This window comes from Poecilia mexicana, unplaced genomic scaffold (genome assembly GCF_051168715.1).
Source record: "Poecilia mexicana isolate PSO_F unplaced genomic scaffold, ASM5116871v1 scaffold_5, whole genome shotgun sequence".
NCBI classification, from domain to species: Eukaryota; Metazoa; Chordata; class Actinopteri; order Cyprinodontiformes; family Poeciliidae; genus Poecilia; species Poecilia mexicana.
In genome coordinates, this window is record NW_028263374.1 from 12,531,480 (window position 1) to 12,555,817 (window position 24,338).

At 40.1% G+C, this 24,338-nt stretch overlaps 2 protein-coding genes across 2 annotated transcripts; both read right to left on the reverse strand.

Annotated features, from left to right (window-relative positions):
* Window positions 1-2,228: 2,228 nt before the first annotated feature.
* On the reverse strand, window positions 2,229-14,426 carry mettl1 (methyltransferase 1, tRNA methylguanosine). The gene is made up of 6 exons (XM_015006404.2): window positions 13,984-14,426; window positions 11,573-11,700; window positions 11,288-11,472; window positions 6,504-6,617; window positions 4,307-4,408; window positions 2,229-2,606 (listed from the first exon to the last, which is right to left on the reverse strand). Exons 1-6 carry the CDS (start codon window positions 14,064-14,066, stop codon window positions 2,490-2,492), a joined length of 729 nt encoding a protein of 242 aa, XP_014861890.1. The 5' UTR covers window positions 14,067-14,426; the 3' UTR covers window positions 2,229-2,489.
* A 1,557-nt stretch (window positions 14,427-15,983) lies between these two features.
* LOC106929446 (E3 ubiquitin-protein ligase MARCHF9-like) lies at window positions 15,984-23,643 on the reverse strand. Its single transcript, XM_015006403.2, has 4 exons — window positions 22,696-23,643; window positions 18,769-18,924; window positions 18,090-18,282; window positions 15,984-16,889 (listed from the first exon to the last, which is right to left on the reverse strand). The coding sequence occupies exons 1-4, from the start codon at window positions 23,047-23,049 to the stop codon at window positions 16,567-16,569; spliced, it is 1,026 nt and encodes a 341-aa protein (XP_014861889.2). The 5' UTR covers window positions 23,050-23,643; the 3' UTR covers window positions 15,984-16,566.
* Between the last annotated feature and the right edge of the window lie 695 nt (window positions 23,644-24,338).

Sequence of the window (24,338 nt, forward strand, 5' to 3'; positions counted from 1 at the left end):
TCCAGATGTAATGGATTCTCCGCAGAGGCAACACTCGCAGCTCGTTCGCCCCGTAAAATCCTGCGTGATGACTAAATGTTGCTGCTGCTGCGTGATGCAGTGTTGGCACGCTGAAAGGGCTTTGTTGCCACGTGGTAGCAATAAGTGAAAATAGGGAAGAGCATGTCCTCATCTGCATCAGTGCTTTATTGGAGCGATTAATGTTCGCATTGTAAAAGTAATCCGGTGAATACATCCTGTAATTAGCAAACCATATGGTGACTGGTGGTATTTAAACGTTTGAAAGAAACAGGAAATCCCTGCTCCAGGCATAAAATCCTGATGTTTCCATTCGTTAGTGATATTTCATGACCTTATTAAGTAGAAGGGGTTTACATCGACTTGCTCTAGTCCAAACTGAGCATCGGGACGGGGAAGAAAAGGAGTTTAACGTGACTCTGAATGTGACGCAGTTGCTGGCGTCTGATTGGCTGGTTTCAAAATATTAGAGGCGTTCAAGCGCAGCCGCCGCTCGGGGTTTTAGAAAACGGTCCAGAAACGAGCAGTGAGCTGCATTTGTGTGGATTAAAATGCTGGTGTCAAAGGAGAAGGAGCAGAGTGGTTTGAGATAAAGGAGAGCCAGCATATCAGCACCTCTGAGGGCTCAACACGATGATCCCGGAAGAAGATGAGCTACAGCAGCAGAAGACCAGACCAGAGGCCCGTCCTGTTTTCTGAAAACAGGAAACCGAGGCTGCAGGTCGCACAGACTCACCAAAACCGGACAATAACGAACCGGGAAGGCGCTGCCGGGTTTCACCCGTCTTGGTTTCAGCTGCAACATTTAGTGGTGGGATGGATCCAAAGGTGAAATACTGATCAGTCCAATAGCATCGCGTCATGGATGAGCGGCTAACAAATGTGCAGCTAATCTGTGTGACGCCATTATTATAGTAACACATCAGACTTTTAAAGTGATGTTTAGGAAAGTCAAAGAGGCTTTTTGTATCATGTCAAAACAGAACAAATTTCTGAGTGTGAAGGCAAAAGGAGGCGTCATCAAGGGGATGGAATAATGGGAAGAAACGCATGGGGATAACTTAAAATTTGATTTATTGAACAAAAACCAAACAACCAAACACTCTCCTGCTGTAAGGAGGAAACAGGAAGTGACTCCCAGGAAGTGGTGGATCTCTGTGTCCGTTTCCAATCGGCACCAAGGCTGCGTTCACACTGCAGGTCTTCAGGCTTGATTCCGATTTTTTACTGAGATCTTTTTTTTTTTTTTTGCCTGGTTGTTCATACTACCGCACTCAGACTTCTGTGCCAATGATTTATGTCCACAATCTTTACGCAGAACTGCAATCCGTAACTCCGTGGATCGGGGCTTGTGCCGGCAGATCCTGGGGATGCGTCGCTGGACTGAAATCTGGGGAATTTTAGGGCCAGGTCAGTGCCTCAGGCCTTTTGCTGCGTCCATTCCTGAGTAGCTTCTCTCTCTTTTTTTTATTTTTGTGCTGTGTGAAGAGCAGACGGTCACATGGGAAGAATCCTTCAATCACCTGGGAAAACCGCAGCCACCGGAGCACCGGGAAGTGTTTGGTCTCCGGCTTATGTTTGGGTCAACCTTGGGGTTTTTCCCAGGAGTCGCTACAAAAACATCGTTGCCCTTCACCTTCAGGTGTCCGGGATGCTTTGGTTGACGCGTTCCAATATGTGAGAAATTATGTGCGGCATTTAATCTACTGTTCAGAGTTTAGTGTGGTTCAAGTTTACCTGGCTTTGGTTGGAAAAATGTTTCATGTAGGACATGCAGAAACAAAAAAGCTTACCCTGACAAGTCAGACACGTCTCAGTTGGAGACCTGAACCAGTATTTAGGGTTCAGTATTTCCTGGCTCGGCTCAGTTTTTCCAGTGTCTGGGTTATGAACGTGAAGGCATGTGCTGTCCTGTTGATAATCACCACAGCCTGAAGCAGCACAAGGCCTTTTCAGACCTGCGTTTCCATACCCAACAGACCCAAATACCGACATGTAATATACAGCCAGCAATCACACAACGAACACTGAATGCCACTGTTCCTGCTGTGCACCGCTTTGATTTGAGCTTCACAAAGATGGGCCGATAGATGAGGATAATTGTTCATCATGTCGAGCCATGACAGAAAACTCTCTAATCTTGCAGCCAGATGACGACCCAAAACAAACAAGTCGCTGAAGGAATGGTACGCGAAGAAAACACAGAGGTCTTGTCTTATAAAAGCTGCATAGTTTACTCAACCAGATCTGAAATTAAAAAAAAAAACAAACCTCAAAATGAGGAGTGTCTTGTGAGCTGGTGAGGGAAATGTACATTGAAAAAAATGTAAATAAATAAAAAAGAAATTGTTTAAACACCATTGTTTTCACTCGGTGTTTAAGCAGAAGAAGTCTTTAGACGACTGAGGAGCTTTCATGTCCATGTAGTTAAACACATTAAAGTATTGCATTAAAGTCCAAAGTGTCTGATTTCAGAGCGGATCCTCAATCCTCTGGAAAACTGCGAGGTAGGTCTTCCCGCCGTTCCTCTGCACCTTCTTTCCTTCCTCAGTGCAGGAGCTCAAGCGGCTTATAATGACATCATCCACCTGTAATGTGAAATATTATTATTAAACGATATTTAATATTAAAAACTTGGTGACATTCAGACCACAGAGGTCTGAAAAGAAAAAAAAACATCTGAAAATTGCATGATTTGGTTCACTTTGAGCAAATTAAATCCTCCAAACGTTACTCAGAGAGGATGTGTTTAAGAACAAATATCAGAATCGGGGATCATTTGGACTTTGCCGCAGGTCCAAAGCTCTCTGACACTTTGTGAGTTTTCCACGCTGCTGTGCAAAGATCACTTGGCGTAATCATAACGCACATCTAGTCCTAAACGGCACAGCTGCACGGATATCTAATGTATCCGTTTATTGTTGAAGATATGAAAAGTAGCAGCAGCTAAAACACAGTCAGATTCACAGCTGCTAAACTTCCCCATGTTTCCTTTTGCTACAATCACAAACTTCAGTGTTTTATTTGGGATTTATGTGGTAGACCAACACAATGAAGCTCATTTAAAAATCATTTAAAACATGGTTTTTAAGTGTTTTTTGAATAATATTCTGAAAGGTGTGCATGTTTCATCCTTTCTGACTGAGAACAGCTGAAAGTGTCTCCAGCAGATTTACACACATAAACCTTTTCTCCCGTCTCCTTTGCATAATCCTGTAATCTCAGTCAAGACAGAGAACGTCTCTGAACATTAAACTTCAAACCGGGCCACAGACTTCCAAATGAATTTAGGTCTGGACTTTGACTAGGCCACATCGACATGTGAATACAGTTTGATTGCAGCTCTGGCTGCATGTTTAGAGCTTTTCTCCTGCTGGAAGATGAACCTCCACTCGAGTCTCAAATCTTCTTTTTGCTTTCTTTCAACAATCATCTTATATGTTTTACAACCTAATCCTGCTTTAAAGCCTCTGCCTGACCCGTCGGGTCAAGCGAACCTCTGAGGTGTTCAGGGAACTGAAGTGAACGCAAATGGACTGTATTTACTAACCAGGTGACCCACAAAGGATCTGAATTGTATTTAGGGGTATCAGAGAAGTAGGGACTCAAAAAAAGAAACACTTTTCAGATTTATATTAGCTAAAAAAAAAAGAGAGTTTTTTGGTTGTAGTGGGGAAAAACACTGAGAAGTTTAAAAGTTGTGGACACTTTAGCAGCCACTTCACCAGAACTGGGACTGTGTAGTTAATTTCAAAATAAAAGTCAGGTGTATTAAATCAATGAGATCGGATGTGACAGCGATCTCTCTCCGTGTGAGGTTTTCAACTCAAGGTTCAGGGGGAGAATTAAGGCCCAGAAACAGGAAGTGTTGATGCTCTTCGGACAATAAAGCCTGATAAAACCTTGCTCGAATTTCATTGACTCTGATGAAGCAAGAAATAAAACGTTTCGGATGAAAAACGCAGCCAATCAGAAGGATTCTCATGTTTAGATGTACGAAGCTGGTAGATGTTTCTAAGTGTAGATTGAGGGGAGCTGAATGTAAACATCTCAGTTTTTTGTTGATAAAAATAATTAAAAAAACCCATAAAAATCACCTTAAAATTATGCAAAATCTTAAAACACAGTGACGTTTCAGGATAAATACTACTTGTATAGTAGAGAATAACTTTTTTAATGCTTGACATAAAAGTAACTTAAGCTAAGTGTGAAAACACTGAATTTCACATCCTTAAATTTGACGTTTTCTTTCCAGGAACTCGGGGTTAAAAGCTGCGTGTGGACATACCAGATCCTCTTCTGGCACACGTGCAAACAGCGGATGTTCGCTGAAGTGCTTCACCATCCAGAGGTGCACCTCCTCCACATCTGTTATGGTGTACACCAAGCCCTGAAGCAACCAGGAAAGAAGAAAAAAAAAATTCACATGAAGGTCATTAGGACACTTCTGGGAAAAAAACAGGCGAACAAACTTTTACTGTTGTTCGAACACACATCCAGTTATCATCCAGGTAAACGTTTCCCCTGATAATAAAATTTGCTCTTTTTTTTCTGAAAAGTTCAGTGTTTGGGCTCAAAGTTGATGCTTTCACCACCCTTACAGGGTAATTTATGTAAAAAAAAAAAAAAAGAGATAAAAATAGCAAACAGACAGTACAGAGGTGAATCACCTGTGTCGGTACAGTTTGCGTTGCTGGCTGGGAAGATAAAGTTACCAGAAAATGGATTTCTTAGGAAGCTCAGCAGTGGAACAAATTTCCACAGTGGTGCATTTCAGCACGTAAAACTTCGTTTTTTTTGTGGGGGTTTTTTAACGGGGCAGAGCGATGATGAGAGATGGCGTTATCAGCAGTGCAACCACATCAATCTCCGTTGCTCAATCACTACTGTGTACTGTTTAGGGTGTCGTCTGAGCATATTTTAAATCCAACCCAAAGTGATGACTAAATGACACGCTGTGAGAGCAGCTCTATAAATAGGCAGGTTCCTGACAGTCTTCCCACCCAGCAGCGAATGCGTGGCAACGCGCCAACGCCGAAGGCCCGTCGACACACACACACACACACGCACCAATCCGTCAGTGGAGGAAAAACAATAAAGTCAAATTTAGACACAAGCCTCCCATTGTTCTCTGAACCCTCCATCAGCGGCGCTGCTCTGCTCAAATGTCCCAGAGCAGCAGGGGCGGCTCCGACCGGCCGGGTGGGTGGGGGCGTCACCCGGCTGGCCGCTTGCTCAAACCGATTTCACTGAATTCACTGATTTCTGCTGAACACAAACTGCTGATAAAATGACAGAGAGGGGAGGAAAAAGCTTTCCGCTGCTGCAGCAGGTTTAAAATGAAGATAAAAATGAGCTTGTGTGTAAATCGGAGCATCAAAAAGGGAATTTATTTCAGTAATTCAACTAAAGTTTTACATAGATTAACTACAGCTGAGCATAGCTTTTTTTTTTTAATCACATAAAAATATAAACATGATTTCATTTTATAGAGATATAATGGCCTACACCTTTATATCTATATAAATACCTTCATCTTAATGCCTTTATATCTCACGTGAGACAAAATCTTCAAGTTCACAGCACCGGCAAAAAATATCTAAACTAACATTATAAAAACTAAATTATAATTTTTTTTAACTTACTCAGTAATAAACTGATCAAGCAAGATTACAATTAAAGTCGTCAAACATTTTGTAGAACAGTAATGTGTAAATCACTGCAGAACCAAAACCTACACTGGGTTTTGTATGTTTTCTTCATTAAGAGAAAGGCAAATAAGTTTGCAAATTATTTTAGGATTGACTAGAGAAAAAAATATATAATCTTTCCTCAGAAATAAAAAAGGATTTTCTTTGTTTTTAGCCACATTTAATACTTTAATTAAAAGTAAATCTTTTTAATTACGTTTGCTTTCATGTAAAAGTCACAGGATCGACGTTGTGCTATTTAATATGAAATTAAAGAGAAAATAAAAGTGTGTTTATTGCACTTTCCACTGTAAGTAAAATACTTTTTCATGGAAAAGTCTCCGTCACTCGCATCATTCATGAATTACAGTCATCGGGAGCATAAAATCAGTCCAGGAGACGCAAAGAGTTTCAAACATTATGATGATAGACGAGGCAGACAGAAGGGAGAAAAATCAAAGTCCTGAATAGACTTTACTTCACAATCCTCTGTATCAGTGTTGCTAATGAGCATTCTACTGCCACACTTTTTCCTTCCACTCAACTTTCCTTCACTATTGCTAACAACCAGCTTCTTCAAAAAATGTACTCTTTTAAGCCTGCCCTCCTTGTGGAAGATGTAACTGACTAAATTAATAAAATAAAATCAATATTTGATGATATTCTGATTTATTCAGATGCAGTCGTAAAGCTGAACTCAGTAGACAATTCAACGTGCATTAAAACGCAAAATGGTTTCAACGGTCATTTCTTAACGTTTTTGTTACTCTGCACACGAGCGGCGCTCAAACATACCCCGATCCTGAGTGTGTAGGCGTATTCTGCTAACAACGTGGGACTGACGATCCTCCATTTGTGCTTGGTCTTCTTGAAATGAGGGTCAGGGAACAGGAAGAACATCTTACTGAGCTGCAAGACAAACAGTGGGAACAATTAGTCAAGCAAACAGAGAAAACAAATCAATTGTGTTGGCCAAACGAAGAATTTGGGAAATTTCCGTCGACAGTTCATTGATATTTAGAAATACGGTTTTTACTGCCTTCATTTAAAGTTTACGTTTAAAGTGAAGAATGAAACAGATGGGCCAGAAAATCTTCTGAGTTCTCTGTTGAACATTTCATAATATTCTGCAGTCGGAGTTTAAACTTTGCAAGACTGGAATTTCCCTCCTGGACTTGTTTTTTTTTCTACCTCAAACTTCCCCACGTTTGTCTTTGACAGTCGCTCAAGTGCAGGCACCACTGATATTAGTCTGGCTGATATATTAAAGAAAAAGAGAACTCCAATCACTTTTTATTAGTTAAGATAAATAACATCTAGTACAGACAGAAAGATGTGGGGATAATCACCGGGAACAGCAGCAGCCTCAGGGGCTCCGAGCTGCTGAGAGAGAGAGAGAGAGAGAGAGAGGGAGGGAGAGAGAGAGAGAGAGGGAGAGAGGGAGAGAGAGAGGGAGGGAGAGAGACAGAGAAGGAGGGAGGGAGAGAGGGAGGGAGAGAGAGAGACAGAGAGGGAGACAGACAGAGAGAGAGAGGGAGAGAGAGAGACAGAGAGAGGGAGAGAGACACACAGAGAGAGAGGGGGGGAGAGAGAGAGAGAGACAGAGAGGGAGACAGACAGAGAGAGAGAGAGAGAGAGAGACAGACAGAGAGACAGACAGAGAGAGAGAGGCACTGCATGCCCAACATCTGATCTGGGTGGTCCTCTCTTAGTTCTTGTTTATGCTAATTATGAGCTGCACAGAAAACTAACGAGAAAAGACGCAGCCGTTGTTTACACGACTTAACCAATGATTCCCGAACTGATATATTTATAACCTGTGAACCTGGCCAGACTTAGCAATGTTATTAAGCAATTACTTAATAATACTTTTGTTCTTAATCCATTTTATTTATGGCTTTGGTTTTTTATTTCCTTTTTATTTATTAGTTTCAGTTGCGTTTTATTTATTTATTTTTTTTTTTATATATAATATATTCCAGTGTTCAGCATAAAATGAAAGTGTATTAGTCTTTGAGAGAGCGAGGCAACATTGCTCTGCCAATATCAATATATTATTTGAAAACAGTCTCAAATATTATCATTTATTGCAAGAACGTCTGGGACAATTTGTTATTGTGACAGGCCTACATGTTATAACCACAAATGTCAAAGTAAGTTCTTGAGATTTTATGGGATGAACCAACAAAAAAACCAAACAAAAACAAGATTTGTGTAAAAGTAGAGAATGCTTGACGTATCAATATTTGAAGTGTGGCATGAACACGTATAGTAGGAACCACAAATTTATAAAAACTACTGAAAAACAGAACATTTTTCTTTGCATTAAATCAGACTAAACCGTTCCTGTTTTAGATCACTTAGCATAACCAGAATCTGATAAATTAATCAGAGATACTGATTTTATTTTTTAATTTTTCTTCAACTTTAGAAGCTTTGACCCATTTCCTCTGTATTTGGTGACCTTTGCCTTTGAGCTCGAGTCAAACCTCATGGGCTTCCTTAGTTCAGATTGTCCTAGTAGTGAAACTCAGTCAGGTTTGTAGGCCGCCACGCTCGCACATGCGATCTACCCAGAATGCCTCTGTAGCCCTGAGGTCAGAGCTTCACGCCAAAACATTGACGCTGTTGTCCTCAAGCTGCTTTGAACCGATTCGGTTATATGTAATCAGGCCTGAGCTTTTCCTTCCTGGCTGATGCCGTTAGATGTTGCTTCAATGTTTAGATGATATTCTTCCCTCATGATGCAAAATATTTCATGAAGAGCAAAACATCCCACAACATGATGCTGCCACCCCCGTACTTAGTGAAGGCCCACAGTCCTCTGCCTTGTATCTTTTCTGTTTTAATGTCGCGATGCTGTGGCACAAGGCAGCAGCGTGTTTGAGCACATCCACAGATGTTCCCCGATTAATGCAAATGTTGTGAAGCTTACGAAGCCGTGACATCATCGTCTGGGATTTTCCAAACTGTTTAGTCATCTGAAGCCCTTTTCTGATGCGATTAGTTTTACCTAGTAACCACATGTTGTTTGTAATAATCGTCAGTGTTGTTAATCCGGTGTGAATCGGCCATGTCAGTAATTTGTGAAGTAAAACTTTCCTCTCAAATTACCAATTACATGGTGCTGAACTACGAAGTCACATGAAAATGCTAATCCAAAGGGAATAGGCATCACAGTGATTTGGACAGAAATAGGCGAGATCCGAACTGTAATTGGGCTGTTTCTGTTTTCCTGGACGCACTTTTACTTACTTTAGGAATGGAGGCTGAAAAGCAGCAAGACCCTGTATGAAATGTATGGCATCAAAAAGAAAAGGATGAAGCAAAATCAGATGCAAATGGAGGCTCACATCATGCAGATCTTCTGTTTGAAGCCTTCTGTCATGCAGCTCGCTAGCGACAATACAACACTCAGTAGCCTGAAAAGTAGTTTCAACATTAACTCACGTCATTCCCAAAGTTGATACAAAACGGCACCAACATCTGCAAAATCTCAGACTTTGGTTATTTAGGATTTGGGTCATTTTCTTTCAAAGTGTTTGCTATATTTAGCCACTTTTGAGAGAGAATAAAAGTTGATTAGGGTGCAGCAAAGTTGCCCTTTCAGTAAAAGTCTCTTGGTTTTGCCTCTTGTTAAAACTTGGTTATAAAAACACAAATACTTTGTGTTGTACTTTATATTTTCCTGTTTATGTTGGTAACATTTTTTTTTACCCTGGTTACAAATTAAAAGTCTTCATCTGCAGGACAAATTTGTATCATTGTTGGATTGCAGTTGGGGGTCGCACAAAATCAGACCAAGGGCCACAAATGGCCCCCGGGCCACAGATTGGACATCCCTGGAATCAGATGTATTTGCTATTGATACTGATAATGTGTCTATTGTGACACATATTGTTATTGTTTTATTATCCAGGCTTAGTTGGGTTCCATCTATCTTCCAATAAACTATAAAACTTTTGTTGCTCCAGTTGAAACAAAGCATTCCCACAGCATCATGCTGCCACCACCAAATATGACATGAAAAGGGGGTTGAATACAAATGAACTGCATATTTCTCAGAGTTTTTGTTGTATTTTTCCTAAATCATTTCATCCGTTTTTGTGCCAGTTGGCGAGTCTTTTACTAAGGTCTAACGAATAAATTCCTAATGAGAGAGAGATAAAAAAAAAATGTGAAAAGAGGTCAAGGGTTATGAATACTTTCATCCAGCTTGTCTTCACCTAAAGTAAAAGCAGTCTCTCTCCTTTTCCTTTCAGTTCATGTGAATTCATTTAAAGCGCTTCAAATCTGGGTTTGGCACAGCGTCTCCTGTCTGGAAGCATAATTAAAGCTCACATCGTTCTGATTTAACCTGAACAGCATGGCAAAGTCACAGCAGATTGATTCCTTGTGTGCACTTTTATTTGAAACACCTTTGTGATGTGAATTACACATACGTGACACTTTTACAGCTCTTCTGTACACACGCTCATTTCCAAGTTTATTCCCAGTCAGGGGGCATTTAAGGTGAAAAGTTGTTTTATCTATGTTAGCTAATTTATCCCCCCTCCCACACAAAGCACACGGTGTAATCTAAAGCGAGTTCAAACAAGTCCTAGATTACAGTATTTAACGTGAGCAGCCTCTGCACCGAGCCGACACGACGTCCTTCCCCAGTCAGTGAACCCATCGCTGTAAAATTCCTGGATGTATTAAATAATCTGCATAATTTCATCAACTCCATCTGTTAAAGATAAACGAAGCGCCTTTTTATGAAACACATGGCCTGGGCTTTAGTCGGTGCCATAATCAGTGAGCTGAACAGCTAAAATGGGGATCAGTGTGTTTTCTTTACAGAAAAATGCTCTTTTTTTTTTTTACGTTTAAGGTGGGAAATTGGAAATGTTGTCCTGCAGACCATCAATAGTTGATGGTTTGAAGAGATAAAAGAAAGGAAAATAATCCAGTTTGGGGCAAAATCTTGCAGAAAAAAGGACTGTTTGCGTTTAAAACTTTCTTCAAAGCAAAATCTCTTGTTGTTCTTGTGAACTTGTCTTGTGAGTTTTAATTATTGTTTTTTAAATAGTTTTTCAATGTAAATTTACCAGTAAACTGTGTTACTGTTATCAACAGGAGTTCTCTTCCTGAACTTCCGAACCTGATCATCTCATGGTGACCGCTGGGATTTCATGGATTAAAATGTGACACATTTACCTTACAACTGGTTTTGAAATCTGCTGTTTTTTAGAAACGCATGTAAAATATTTTTCTAGCTTAAATATAAATATCGAAAATGGATCAAACAAGGTCTGGATAAGACTGAGAGAAACAAGGCTACTGATTCTGACCTAACTGTGTGTGAGAAGTAAACCAATAATATCTGACTGGTCGAAGAGCCTAACGATTCATCAGTCCACTGACAAAGAAACAAAGAATTTTGAAAACCGACACAAACCTTAAACGTGTGAAAAATAAATAAATACATACAAACTGTGTTAAAATAACTAGTCTTTGCCTCTTTTTTTCCCCCTTTGCCTCACTTTTTTGTTTCTGATTTAGAAAATCCAACAATAAACCCATAGAGGTTAATCTACCTGTCCTTTGAAGAAGAAGTTGGGGAGGTACTTCATTGCGTTGCTGCGGAGGCACGCGATGTTCTGGTAGCTTCCCGGGTTCATTTCACGCAGCGACCGAATGCGGTCCTGCACATAATCCGATACTTTCACTCTGATCTCCAAGCCCAACATGAGCTTATCTGGGAACAGTGGCGATAACTCCACTGGCAAGAGGAGAAGAAGAAAGGATGAAGACAGAAACACAATACAGAACTATTTTATAGCAGAGAAAAGCGCCGGCCTTCAGGTCAGCGACCTATTTACCCAGAAGACCCCCGTATCCACAGCCAATGTCTGCAAACTCGACTTTAGGGCCCTCCGTCTCTGACAAGGGCCCAGGTATGAGGTCTGGATACAGCTTGGACCAGTCCATTTCTTCAGGACACACCGGGCTGGAGAGGAGGAGGAAAACATGGTCAGCTACAGAAAATCCTAATAAGATCACAATTATTTATCCAAACTAACATTATGGGTTTTATTAAAAGTCATTTCCCAAAGTCGGGTGACTTCAGAACTTCAAACTGCAGCGCAAAGCTGAAAATGTGACACATCGCAGGTCCTCTTCTCTTCACTATCTCTGACAATGACCAATATTCAATACTAGGGAGCAAGTCCAAAAATTATGTAAAGTTAATCAGGAGCATTGAATTGTCCTTACGGCTGGGGAACTGTGTGATGAAGTAACAACTAAGTAGGCCTGTCATGATAACAAATTTTGCTGAGCGATTAATTGTCTAAAAAATTACTGCGATAAACGATAATATTGTTTCAAGACCTTTTGACACTGATTTAATGGAAATGACGTAATAATGCATGTGATTTCCTGCCATAGATAGATACACTTTATTTTCAAAAGAACACATAACACTGGAACTGAAACTAAATAAAAAAACAAAAACAAAAACAAAAATAAAATGGATTCTCAGTCTCCATTAACAAAAAAAACGTACTTGAATAAAAACTAAACAACATAAAGCCAAAGTGGAAATAAATATTGCATTCAACCAAAAAAGTGCAGATTATGAAGTCTGTATACTACATTGCCCTTCAGTAATCACGAGATTTAAATAGAGAAGATGGGCATATCCGACTACCTAATGCAATAAAAAAAAAAATCGTGTAGTTCATACTACACTATTTTTTGCCCCTATTTTCCCCTTACGACAATCTTAGATCGTTGGCTGATCTAAGATTGTCGCTGGTGATTTCGTAACCGATCATCCTGCAGTGTGGTGGGTTACGGTGGATCGTCATGGCCACTCCGATCTAAATCTGGGGTTTTCCCCGACCGGGAGCTTAAAGCTGAATGTGACAGGTAGCCAATCAGAAACCCCGGATTCTCCTTTGGGCTTTCTGAGGGGAAATTACGGAGGGGAATCCCAAACAGCTGACACGGCGCAACCCGAAGTCCAGCGGACATTGGAGATAATATATGGAAACAACATTAATGTTTATTCAACATTTCGTGCAAAGAATATAGAAATGACATGGGGAGGAACTGGAGCCAAATTGCTACCGCAGTTGATAAACCCGGTAAGTTTTCAGCTGTTCTTCGTTAACGTGACATAAATAGGTTATAATAATTTTCATTCAGTCAGGACTTTACGCTGACTCTAGCCACACGCATCACATGTAGATTCTAATAAAACCCATACTGATGGATAAACAGACAGGAGCTAAAAAAAAAAGACAAAAGACTCTTCTTGTTGCTTCAGAGGAATTGGGAATGTGCACCGTATGTCAATAAATTACAAAATATTAATTAGAGAATATAAAAATGTGCATTTCCAAGTCTACACAACTTAATTAAAATGTAAAAAATAAAGGCTACAAAAAATTATCTTAAAACTTATTTGCTCTTAAATGTAACTTACATCAAAATAAATCAAAATGCTAAAATTTTGATTTTAAAACACCTTTAAGTTGTACGTCTTTACTGCTTCTATCGAACCATTCGGCCACAGTAGAAGACGGTTTCGCCCAACATATGCATTCAAAATATTTTTATTTTAGTTAAGAAAAAGCCAGACATTTAAACTAACATAATACTGGTAATTTAAGTTACAGAATTTTATGTACAAATCTATTTTTGTTTGAATATAAACTGATGAAATCGGAAAGTAAGGAACCTTATATAATTGTTTAAAATAAATATACTATTTATTTACATTGTCTTTTCTTCTTGTCACCTAATTTAAACAGAATCTCTTGACCATTTGAACAGAAAAATTGGTTTCTGAATTTAAAATCGTTTCTGCATCGAATTGTGACCCTAAAAATCGGAATTGAATCGCCAGACACCGAAATAATAAGAAATTAGCTATTAATATGTGGAGTCGCAATATGACCCACGAAGAATAAATGCTGGGGTTAAATAAACAAAGTATTAGTTTCAGGAATTACACCGTAATTCTGAATGTATTATTTCCATTTTATTTTTGATACAATACTATCTGACAAGTTGAAGAGCCAGTCTGCCAATTACAAGAGATTTGGTCATTTTATGCATCTTTAACCCCCTAATTGTCTGTAAACAACAGTAGTTCCACAGAAGAGTCCCACAGTCCTCTGTGCTCAGTCGCAATGGAAAAGAAAAAAGCACATGTGGTACTGCACAGTTAAATCTCATTGAATGTTGTGGGGAGTAAAGAGGCTAATGGGACAACTTCACTCACTAATCAAACGTGTGGTGCGCCATCGGGTTTGCGTGGGCTCGCTGTCTGTAGTAGCGCTTCTGCGGCATTGATGTAGAAGCCATGCTGGGTTCAAGCACGGAATATAGTCCAAACTTTCACAGGTGAACACAAAAAAAGCCACTTCTGGAACGGAAAGTAGTCGATTTCAGTTTGTCACATGCGAGGAGTCGCGGAAGTTTGACGTCATCAGAAAGCGTCTGGAGAGGGTTGCCAGGTTTGTCAGAATCACCGTCGACGAAGGCGCTTTTCATTTTAGATGTGAAAGTTCTCATCGGAAATAGAGAACTCAAAAATGATACTCAAGTAGGAAGAGTATGAGTGAAAGGTAAGCATCCAAGAAATTACTCAAGTAGAGTAAAAAAGTATTTTGTAGAAAGATAAATCAAGTAAAAAAAAAACTGATAACATCTGATTTAATATTTTACAATGTCATCTGACAAACAAAAAATATGAGCATGAGCAAATTTTTGTATTTAAAGACAAAAATTAGAAAAAAAAAATCAAATGAATAATAATACATTTATATAATAATTACAAAAAAGCATTTCTCCAAAAATTACGGTCTCTGTCCTTGCAGGGTCACGGAGGGGCTGGTGTTTGTCTCCAGCAGTCATTGGTTGAAAGGTGGACAGATTCACACTTTTTTTTTTAACCAAAACATGTTCATCTGTGGGACTGTATGATGGCTGAACATTACCATGTTGTATATATTTGTATAAACTTGTTTGAGTAGATGAAAGATCCGTATCCCTATCCTTCAGGCTTTTAGTGGCTGAATCCAAAAATTAACCAGATTTGATTAATTTTCTCTTTCTGATATCTTATGGTGTCTTCCTATTTTTTTGATGATGTCACACAAGAAAACATTGTCGACAGAAATAATTCTGGTCATCCATGCCTGAGTTGAAACAGAAAGTATTTAGACTGATTTAACATTAGTAACAAAAAAGGGTTAAACTATTTAAGTCCTTTTACACATTTTAAGAGGTGTGAAGGTTTTCTCCATCTTGAAATATTTGTTTCAAACCCAACAACATGAAACAGGCATATTTGTCCTTCAGTCAACACACTCTTTAATACAGACATCAGTTTTAAACATTTTAACAAATATGCCACATAAACTTTTTTCTGAAGGAGGGCATAAACTTTATCCGTTAAACCTTTTAGGAGTGTTTGCATACATGTGCGGATTTGTGTTTCTTTGTGAAGGTACATGAGGGCAAGGATGGGAGCAATATTAATATCTGTAGCATGTTTTTTTTTTCTTTTTTTATGTATAAAATAAAGTAAGAAACAAGTCTAAATCACATTTTGGGACATTTATCATGGTAAAAATTTTCACGGGGGTTTATAAATAAAACGTTTACCCTGGTTTTTGGAGAATAATTCCAGACTTTTCCAAAAGTGACTCTCCAAAGTTCTGTATCCTTTACCTGCACTGTGAAACCTAAGACATTAAATTTCGCCGTGGTTTCCAAACATTTTCTGCGCCCCCCCTATTGATTAAAAATGGCTGTATGGTTGAAACGACACGTGTGATGGGGGGTGGGGGGCATCGACTTTTTTGGGGGCAAAATGAATGTACTTAGCTGAAAATAGACACCGGTAGCCTACAAGGTACTTGTTAAGCTTAAGGTTCTGTATTGATATTAGCTAGTCATCTTTTAGCTAACATTAGCTAGTCATCTTTTAGCTAACATTACCTGCATTCAACAGCTTTACTCAACTCAGTCGGTTAGTTTGGAGGGAAAAACTGTGAAAAGTTCTTTGCGTTTTGCTGGTTTGCTGCCGTGATTCTAACATAAACCTACGTAGCTCCGCACAGCAGCAGCAGGTCTCCTTCACAGGTGTAAACCCAGCGCGAGCGTCGTAGCGCTCATGTTGCGTTTAAAGGCGGCTCGGAAAAACAGGTCACAACATGTTAACAAGGGATTAAACAGTTTTAACTGCTGATAAAAGTGACAGAGGACACAAATATGGGAAGTGTGGAAGCCTCTACTGTATTAAATTGACATAGGAATAACAGAGAGTTGGCCATTCTAAGGTAAAAACCCAGCGCATACAGTGTTCATGTTTTGTTGTTTTTTTTCATCCAGACGGCTTCCCGCGCCTCCCCTCTCTGCAATGACACGGCGCCCCCTCTAGGGGGCGCGCCCCGCAGTTTGGGAACCTCTGCGCTAGTGCATGAGGCTATGGCAGATACTTCAGCCGTGGGCTGGCTTTCAATATGTTGAAGGGAGGAAGGAAGAAAGTAACAAGTTCAGAAAAGGTGTGATTGAACGAAATTTGGAAATCTTATTTTTTTCACCCTTTGACTATCCTTTTCCATGCTTATTCAGACCAGGAGACAACTGAAATGAATATGTTTTTTCTTCCAGCCATGTATTTTTACTCAGCTCTACATACCACTGCTCTGCCTTCCTCACGTTTCAGAAACAGACGGTTCCTCACGGCTCAGGACGAACCTGAGAGCACATCTTATCACTCAGGTAGATTTTATAGCACGTTAGGATTTTATTTTATCAGCACTTTTATTTACTCTTCAAAGACCGAAGAATGACCTCACACCGTGGTCACTCTCATGACCACCTCCTGGTTGGCACCATGCAGGTTCGAGGGCCTCAGCTGGCTGAGGATGTGCAGGATAGTGTAGCCACAGTGGTGGGTGAGGATAGCCCTGACGTGTCGACTCGTTGCTCTCCGTCCGTTGGCCGCGATGCCGTTTGAAAAGTTCCTTTCGGCTTGACCGGCGGATTTGCTGCTTGAACTGACGGAGTCGCCCAGATCCTTGGTTTTCTCATAATTCAGCACTTTCCACTGCTGGTTCACTGCCCGCCAGCGCTTAAAGATCCGGTAAACAGATGATCCTTCGTGGATTATAAGGCCTGGGTGTTAAGGGTAAAAGGTCGGGAGAGATTGGGGCAGGAAATAGTCTTACAAACAGACAAACAAGTGCTTGTTCAACAACAACCTGAGAGCACTAAAAAGTACAGAAGGTACGTCGTGTACCAGGATTGTATTTTGGAGATTTACAGCCAGACATGATGGCAAACAACAGTCAGTAAGTGTTTGTTACTTAAATGTGGACTCAGACTTGTAAACAAGTACAGAATATTTTGAGAGAACAACTAATCATTAATCTCTTCATCCTCCACAGATTAATTGAAGTTATTGTGGCCCACAGGAACCACTGCTGCTGAGCTGTAGGAAATATTTTAATTTTTTTTTTTTTTAAACTGTCCCTTTATGAAGATGAGTGTAGTTGGCTTCAGTTTGCTTTAAAAATGTATTGTGTTCTGGTTGGAAACTGGAAAACTGGTGGAGTTTGATTATTTTTGTTGTTAGTGCAAAAAGCTAACTACTGATACCAGACTTCAATCCAGTACTTTTGTGTAGAGTAGCATAGAACATGACTGCAAAGTGAAAGTTGAAGGATGAATTGTTTTCCAAAATTCTTGCAAGTAAATTTTGTTGAATCAGTTTGAAGAACTATCATTTGCTGCTCTCTCAAGTCATGCCTTATGGGAATAAAGACATTTGTACCCATTCTCCTTCGCAAAATAGCTAAAGTTCAATCATTTTCAACATCATTAGCACCAATTTCTAATCTGGACTTTGACTGGGCCACACTAACCCATGAATATGTTTTGCTTTAAACCATCACATCGTAGGTCTGGATGTTTGTTTAGAGGTGAAACTCTCCCCCAGTCCCATGTTCTTTGCTGTCTTCAACAGATTTTCCCCTGAAGGTTGTCCCGGTTTTGCTCAATCAATGTTCCTGTCAACTCTGACCAGTTACAATTCCCATGCTAAAGGAATTAATCCCCACAGTATGACGCTACCGCTACCGTGTTTCACAGTCAGGAGGACTTGTTCAGGCTGGTGTGCAGCGCTAGTTACGTATGGCTTCTCCTCCATAAAGACCAGATTTGTGGAGTTGAGTTCATTGCTGCTGGGTCAACAGATTCATCTGTCTCTCGTATTATAAATTACACTGATGTTTGTGACTGAAATAAAAACTTATGAAGCACTTCAACGCGTATGAAAACCTTCACAAAACACATCATAGAGCTCCAATCTCTTACCTACGCATACTACGTCCATGAAGCCGTACATGCTGTAGCATATCTGGAACAAAAGGTCCTGCCGCTGCCATTTGGCCGAGGGGCTGAGCGACGACCACACCAACCAGGAAATGCTGGCAAATAGGAAGAGAGAGCCCAGCACAATGGCAGCAATCTGCACCCTTTCAATCACAGTCAGAGAGATGGCCTGCCACTGGACACAAAGAGAGAGAGAAAGACAGAATGCAAAAAAACAAAACAAAAAAAAAACAATTTTCAATCTATGTACAGCATATGTATGCATATACTGTCTGTCTAGTGAAATTCATGTTTATCCTGGTGGTGGTGAAAAAGAGAGGTTTGTGTCTGTTTTCTGCTTTGGAGAGAGAGCGAAAGACTATGCTGCACACACAGGCAACTCGAGCTTAGTTTCTTTCTAATTAAATTCAAAGTATAAACATATATATTCCTAAGGTTTAGCTAAGCACTTGTTCCCCTCCAGAGTTATCATGGTTTAATTTGCACCAGAGCTTCAGTTATCCAAATGACCTATTAACTGCTACACCACAGTCATCCAAACACTCGTTTTAGAGAGACAGACAAACGTGAAGCGTTTTCTTTTCGAGATGCAACCTGGTTGTCCAAAATCAAAATCTGATGCATTCAGTAACTGATCTCCTTTCTTGTTCTGGATGTGTACCTGCAGTGGGTTCTTGGTGCTAATGGCCAGAACCTGGTACTTGAAGTAGCAGAGCTCGCAGCTCCAGGAGCCTCTCTCACTGATCCAGCGGATGAGGCAGGACTGGTGAGTGCAGCGCACGGAGCCGTCACAGCGACAAGGGCTCAACAGCTCCCCCTGCAGGACAAAGACGGGTTACTGCATGAGACGAGCAGCTGGGCTGCTTATTGAAACGTTGAAATAAAATAAAAGAAGACAGAAAAATAAATAACTCAAGCATAACTTTACACTCAACACTGCTGACAGTATTACAGGGAAATTCACCAGCTGTGGACGCTGGATAGAGTTAGTCCATAAGGTAGGAGTTTTAATTAAGAAAACAGATGCTTTTGATCAAATCTGCATATAAAAATATTTAAATACACAGATGCAGAGCAAGCGACACTTATCAGCTCTTCAGGAAACCACAAACAAAAGGCCTAAAATGTAAAATATGTGTTTGAAAAACCTATAAAATAAATGTAACAAAAGCTTTTTTTTTCTTTTTTTTTTACTTTTTGAGTTAATTCAGAGTTGGAAAGAATTTGATGCAGTGTTTTTTTTTAGCAACTATTCAAAATGGGAAAAAGAAAAGAAACTGATACAAAGGTGAGACATGTTTTGAACTGCACAAGTTGGAAAAAGCTAGAAGAAAATAGATATTCATCAACAGCAATTGAAAAGTTAAATTAACTGAGATTGTGATGAACAAGGCTCATGATGGGGGAGGAGGGTCATTAACAGCAATTGCTTATTTTAAGGGTTTCAACATCAGGAGTGCCAGGATTGTAGAAACTACATGAACTGCTAAATGTTTACCTTCAGGTTGGTGATATACAGAAAATAAATATTATTTGTAGAAAACAGCTGCCACAGAGCCAGTTTCTGTCCCCAGACTGTCACTCTGATGAATACAATAACGACTTTGGGGTGTGGGGAATCAACTACTGTGAAATAAAATAACCACATTTGCTTTTCCACAACCTCCTGTCGTTTTTTTTTTTTTTTAGTTTCTTTGTAAATGTTTACTAATGGCTGTACATGTACACACTGTTCCTTTAATCATTCATTGCATTTCCTCTATATATTTATACTAAAAGTTTAAGTCAGATTCCTTGTTTGAGTACACAGTCTTGGTCAATAAAGATGATTTAACTCTGATTTGATTAAATGGGAGTTTTTTAACATTCGGCTACATTTTCTTTCCCTCTTAGTGGATCGTTTTATTTAGACACAATAAAAAGGGACAGAAATAGACTGACGTGTAAAAGTTCAATTGAGCTACAATTTCCCACCTTCTCTGCATTTAAAACAGCCTCATTTTCCCGTGGCTGTAACTCACAGTGATAAATGATCTTCATCAGTAACGAGCAGGATCCGATAAATCCAGCATCTATTTTCAGAGCCCTTAGATGCCGCTGACTCGTTGTTCTCTCTTCGACAGTTTCACACTCCGCTGTCATCCTCTTAACTGCCTTGAACATGATTTGTTTTAGCATATTTTTGACAGCTGCAGAATCTGTTTGTTTCTCTCCTTTTCTAGGGAGGTAATTGCCACAAAAAATGTGCTTTGTTAAAAATCATTCACATTTACAAATGAGTGAAGTGCCAATCTGCAGCACATCACGACCATATTGGACCATAAACGCCTGAAAATGTCTTAATAGGAGACGGTTGCATTCCTTTTATTATTTTTGGTAAATTACTGAAAGTATAAATGCACATTGCATCCAGAACCTTGAGGTAAAAAAAAACAGAAGGTCTTTGCTGTTCCCTACCAAGTATTTTGGGTCTAGTTTCTAGTGCAAATAGCTTAGCAAACTTGAAAAAGGACAAAACTAACTTACAAGTAGCATTTTAGTGAGACAGAGAAGCTTGTTTTAAGAAAATAATTCCTTAATATTGATGAAAAAGTTCTAGTCCCATTGGCAGACTATTTAATTTGCAAAACATTTTTCCCATGTTACAAGTTAATTTATCTGCCAATAGAACAAGAACTTTTCCATCAATGTTAAGGAATTATTTACTTAGAACAAGCTTCTATATCTTGCTGAGAAGTTACTTTTAAATTAATTTGTCTTATTTTAAATGCAATAAGATATTTGCACAAGAAACTAGACCAAAACTACTTGGTGAGAGTTTGTGTTTTGCAGTGTTCTATCTGGATCAGCCTACCTCTCTACATTAGATCATTGATCATCCACTTTAATTAACTGATAAAAAATATCTTTGAATTGAATTCTAATCACTGACTTTTAACCCTGTTAATAACCTGACTTTTTAAGTTTCTAATGTATTTTAGTCTGTTTTTTTTTGTCATCTATGCATGTTGCAAAGCACTTTCTGCAGCTCTTGTTATAAAGTGCTACGTAAATAAAAATTAAATTGAAAAAATCTGTCAGTGTCGATGTATTTCTGGAGTCTGAAGTTCATCCTCCTTTAGCAGAACAACTCAAAGCACAAAGCCAGAGAGCCACAGTGGAACGGTTTAGATAAACGTGTTAAAACGGCCAAGTCAAAGCCTGAATCCAACTGATAATCTATAGAAAATGTTAAAGAATTGAGCCCAGGGCTGCAGATTTAAAAACACAGATTGAAAAAGAAGTGTCACTATGAGGCATTCACGATCCATCTGCTCCCGAATGCCTTCATATGAATATATTTGACCTCATCTCATGATATTTTCCCCTAGTCCTCCAAGGAAATCAGGAAACATCTGGAGTAGTGTGTGTGTTTTTTTCTTGTTATTGTAATCATTCAGCTCCCTGTAGGCTCTCAGTCTGACAGCTCTATTTTCTGACTGACTCCGGGGGATGTGTGAGGTCTTTAATTAGTTTTATACCTGGAGAGGAAACAAAAACTTTCCGACACATAGAGCGGCGCATGCTTCTCACAAGTTCAGACCGACGCTTTGCGGAAATGGGATTTAAAAACGTGGTTTTGCTTTGCATTTGCCGTTCTCACACTTTCTCAAGTGAGAGCAGGGAAGCTGGTCGAAGTCGATGGGAAGATGGCTGCAGCTCAAACACAGGACATTTGAAAACTTGTGGGAGGCTGAAAAAGACTCGAGATTCAATGGAGGTTCACCTTCTAGACAACAAACCCAAACATACAACCACAGCTGCAGTAAAATGATTTAAATCAGGGCATATTTATCAGTTCTGTTCACAGATGATCTCAATCCACTATGATTGAGTTTAAACTTTTTCTACTAGGAGATAAAGACCAAAAAACCTTCTTCTCCAGATCTCAAAACACTTGCTGTTTTAATTACAGCAAAAATCCAAGTCAATATGACACTTTTTTAAAAAATGTATTTGCAAAAAATATAAAATAACAGCTCTGTTCTGCTCTCTGGTGGTTTCTATCATGCTGAGTTTTCTCCTCAGACTGTTCTTAAAAGAAGCCCTTTGTCTACCTGCAGCTATTATTAGATCACCACTGAACGCTCAGTTTGGTTTAATCTTAGTCACTATATGACTTTACTTTGAAATTGGGGCGCACTGCATGGAGTGTTACAGATGAGCGACTGTGGAAAACAACCACACACAAAATCTTGGATATGTTTGGAATCTTTGTTGCGTCTCTGCACCATCAAGACGATGGTTTAAACGGTCGATTTTTTATTTTTTAAACCAAAGCCTGATTTAAATTTCGTCACATCATCATGTCTGGCCTCTAGAGACTGCGCTTTATTTTGGGGGGTCTCAGATTAAAAGGGGGTTGAATGCAAATGCATGGGAGGTGTGTCAAGATTTTTATTTGTGCAAAACAAATGACCGTGTGTCATTTTCCTTCTCCTACCAAACCCGTTCATCTTAACTAACCTCGTTTAACCACGTGGAGACACTTTGATAATGACCATAACGATCTACCGTGCTTGGTTTGTGTTTAAACACAAAAGTTCACCTTCTCTGGCCCCTGGAAGCAGATCCTGCACTGCTGTGCTTGCACCCCGCTCTCAGAGAGACTCGGCAGGGAGGACGCCTCCAGACCTCCTCCTCCTCCTCCTGCTCCCTGGGGTTTGTCTCCTTCTTTATCCTCGGAGGTCAGGCTGCGTGGCCGGGGCCCGTAGTACTCCTCGTCGTCGTCTCGGTGGGAGCAGCTCATCTGTGGCCAGCCACAGCCTGCGATGGTGAAGCCTCTCATCCTGCTCTGCTCTGGGTCTGTGTCTGGGTCAGTCCTCCGGCTGCTCGAATCCGAGTGCATCAGCAGCAACACTTTGAGTTCACTGAAAACCGTTCCAAGACGGTACTTGAACATGTCTCAGAACCTTCACAGCACAGGCACAGCCCCCCCTTTTTTTTGTCGTTTATTTAAAACATCATAATTATTAGTATTAATATTAAGTCTATTATTGTGGAATTTATCACAGTAAGCAGTTCACATCTTGCTATATTTAAAAAACTACAAAAAAAAAAGCATGCTCGAAACATGATAGGCTGGTAGATCAGCCCATGGCTCTTTGCATATCCTGTTGTTATAGCATGTGCACTGCAGTCCGACCAATGAGGAAGAGTTACTGTTTTTCTTTATGGATGGAGGCGTTTTCTATCGGGATTCAATTACAGAGCTCTAAACCAGGAGCCCAGAGCCGCTTAAAGTCAGAATGGAAAAGTCCAGCTGCGGTCCAGCAGGTCCAACAGGACCCAGTACAGGTTCTGAGTGACAACGAGGAGCTGTCCAAGGTGTTATCCTCAAAATATACCCTGTCTGAATAAGAAAATCAATACGGGTCTCGAAGGGAGGTCGGTCATCAATAAAAACCCCACTTATTGAAGGCATTTATGTTTTTCATTAGGAGGAGGTGAGCAGCTTGTGGGAGTCCTTTGTTTCTCCGCGGTGGCATCCATCAACTCCCCTCTGTCTCTGTCTACACCTCGTCCTCCTGAAGCAGCTCCCGATCGCAAAGTTTCTGGTTTTAAATGGGTTCCGTTTTATCCAAGCAGCGAAGGAGCGTTGGACGTCGGTTCAGCGTCAACTCTTCGCCCAACCATCCCGGCGCCGCAAGCAGAGAAGACGGATGAGAGGAGGTGAGAGCAGGACTCCTCCGAACACGAAATAATGTGCCGAAATTACGCAGCAGCAGCGATCCATGGTGGCTCGGTTCAAACAGCCGCGCACCATCCTCAGCAACACAGACCCTCTTCACAAGGTGAAATCCCGACGCGACTCGGTTCCTTACCCCACAGGGTGCTGACAACGAGTCTCCATCTCCTCCAAACAGGAACTTCCTTCCTCAGCCATGAAGCCGCCGCTCGCTCCATCCTCTGTGGGCGGTGTGAGGCTGGAGCTGCTGTCCAACGTGCTGATATTCACGTGACGTGTTAGCCACGTGCTCGTTCATCCAACACATTATCAGAGATGAACAGTGTTTGCTACAACACCTGCAAGTTGTCGGGAGGTTCGGCGTGCAAGCCAGCATGTGGAGGGGTTTAAATAAATTAGAAGATTGTCTAAAAGTTTTATTTGAATACTTGAGTTTAAAAAAATTCATACTCATTTATATATTTGTTTTATGTAATATGTTATTTTTATTACCATATTTTACG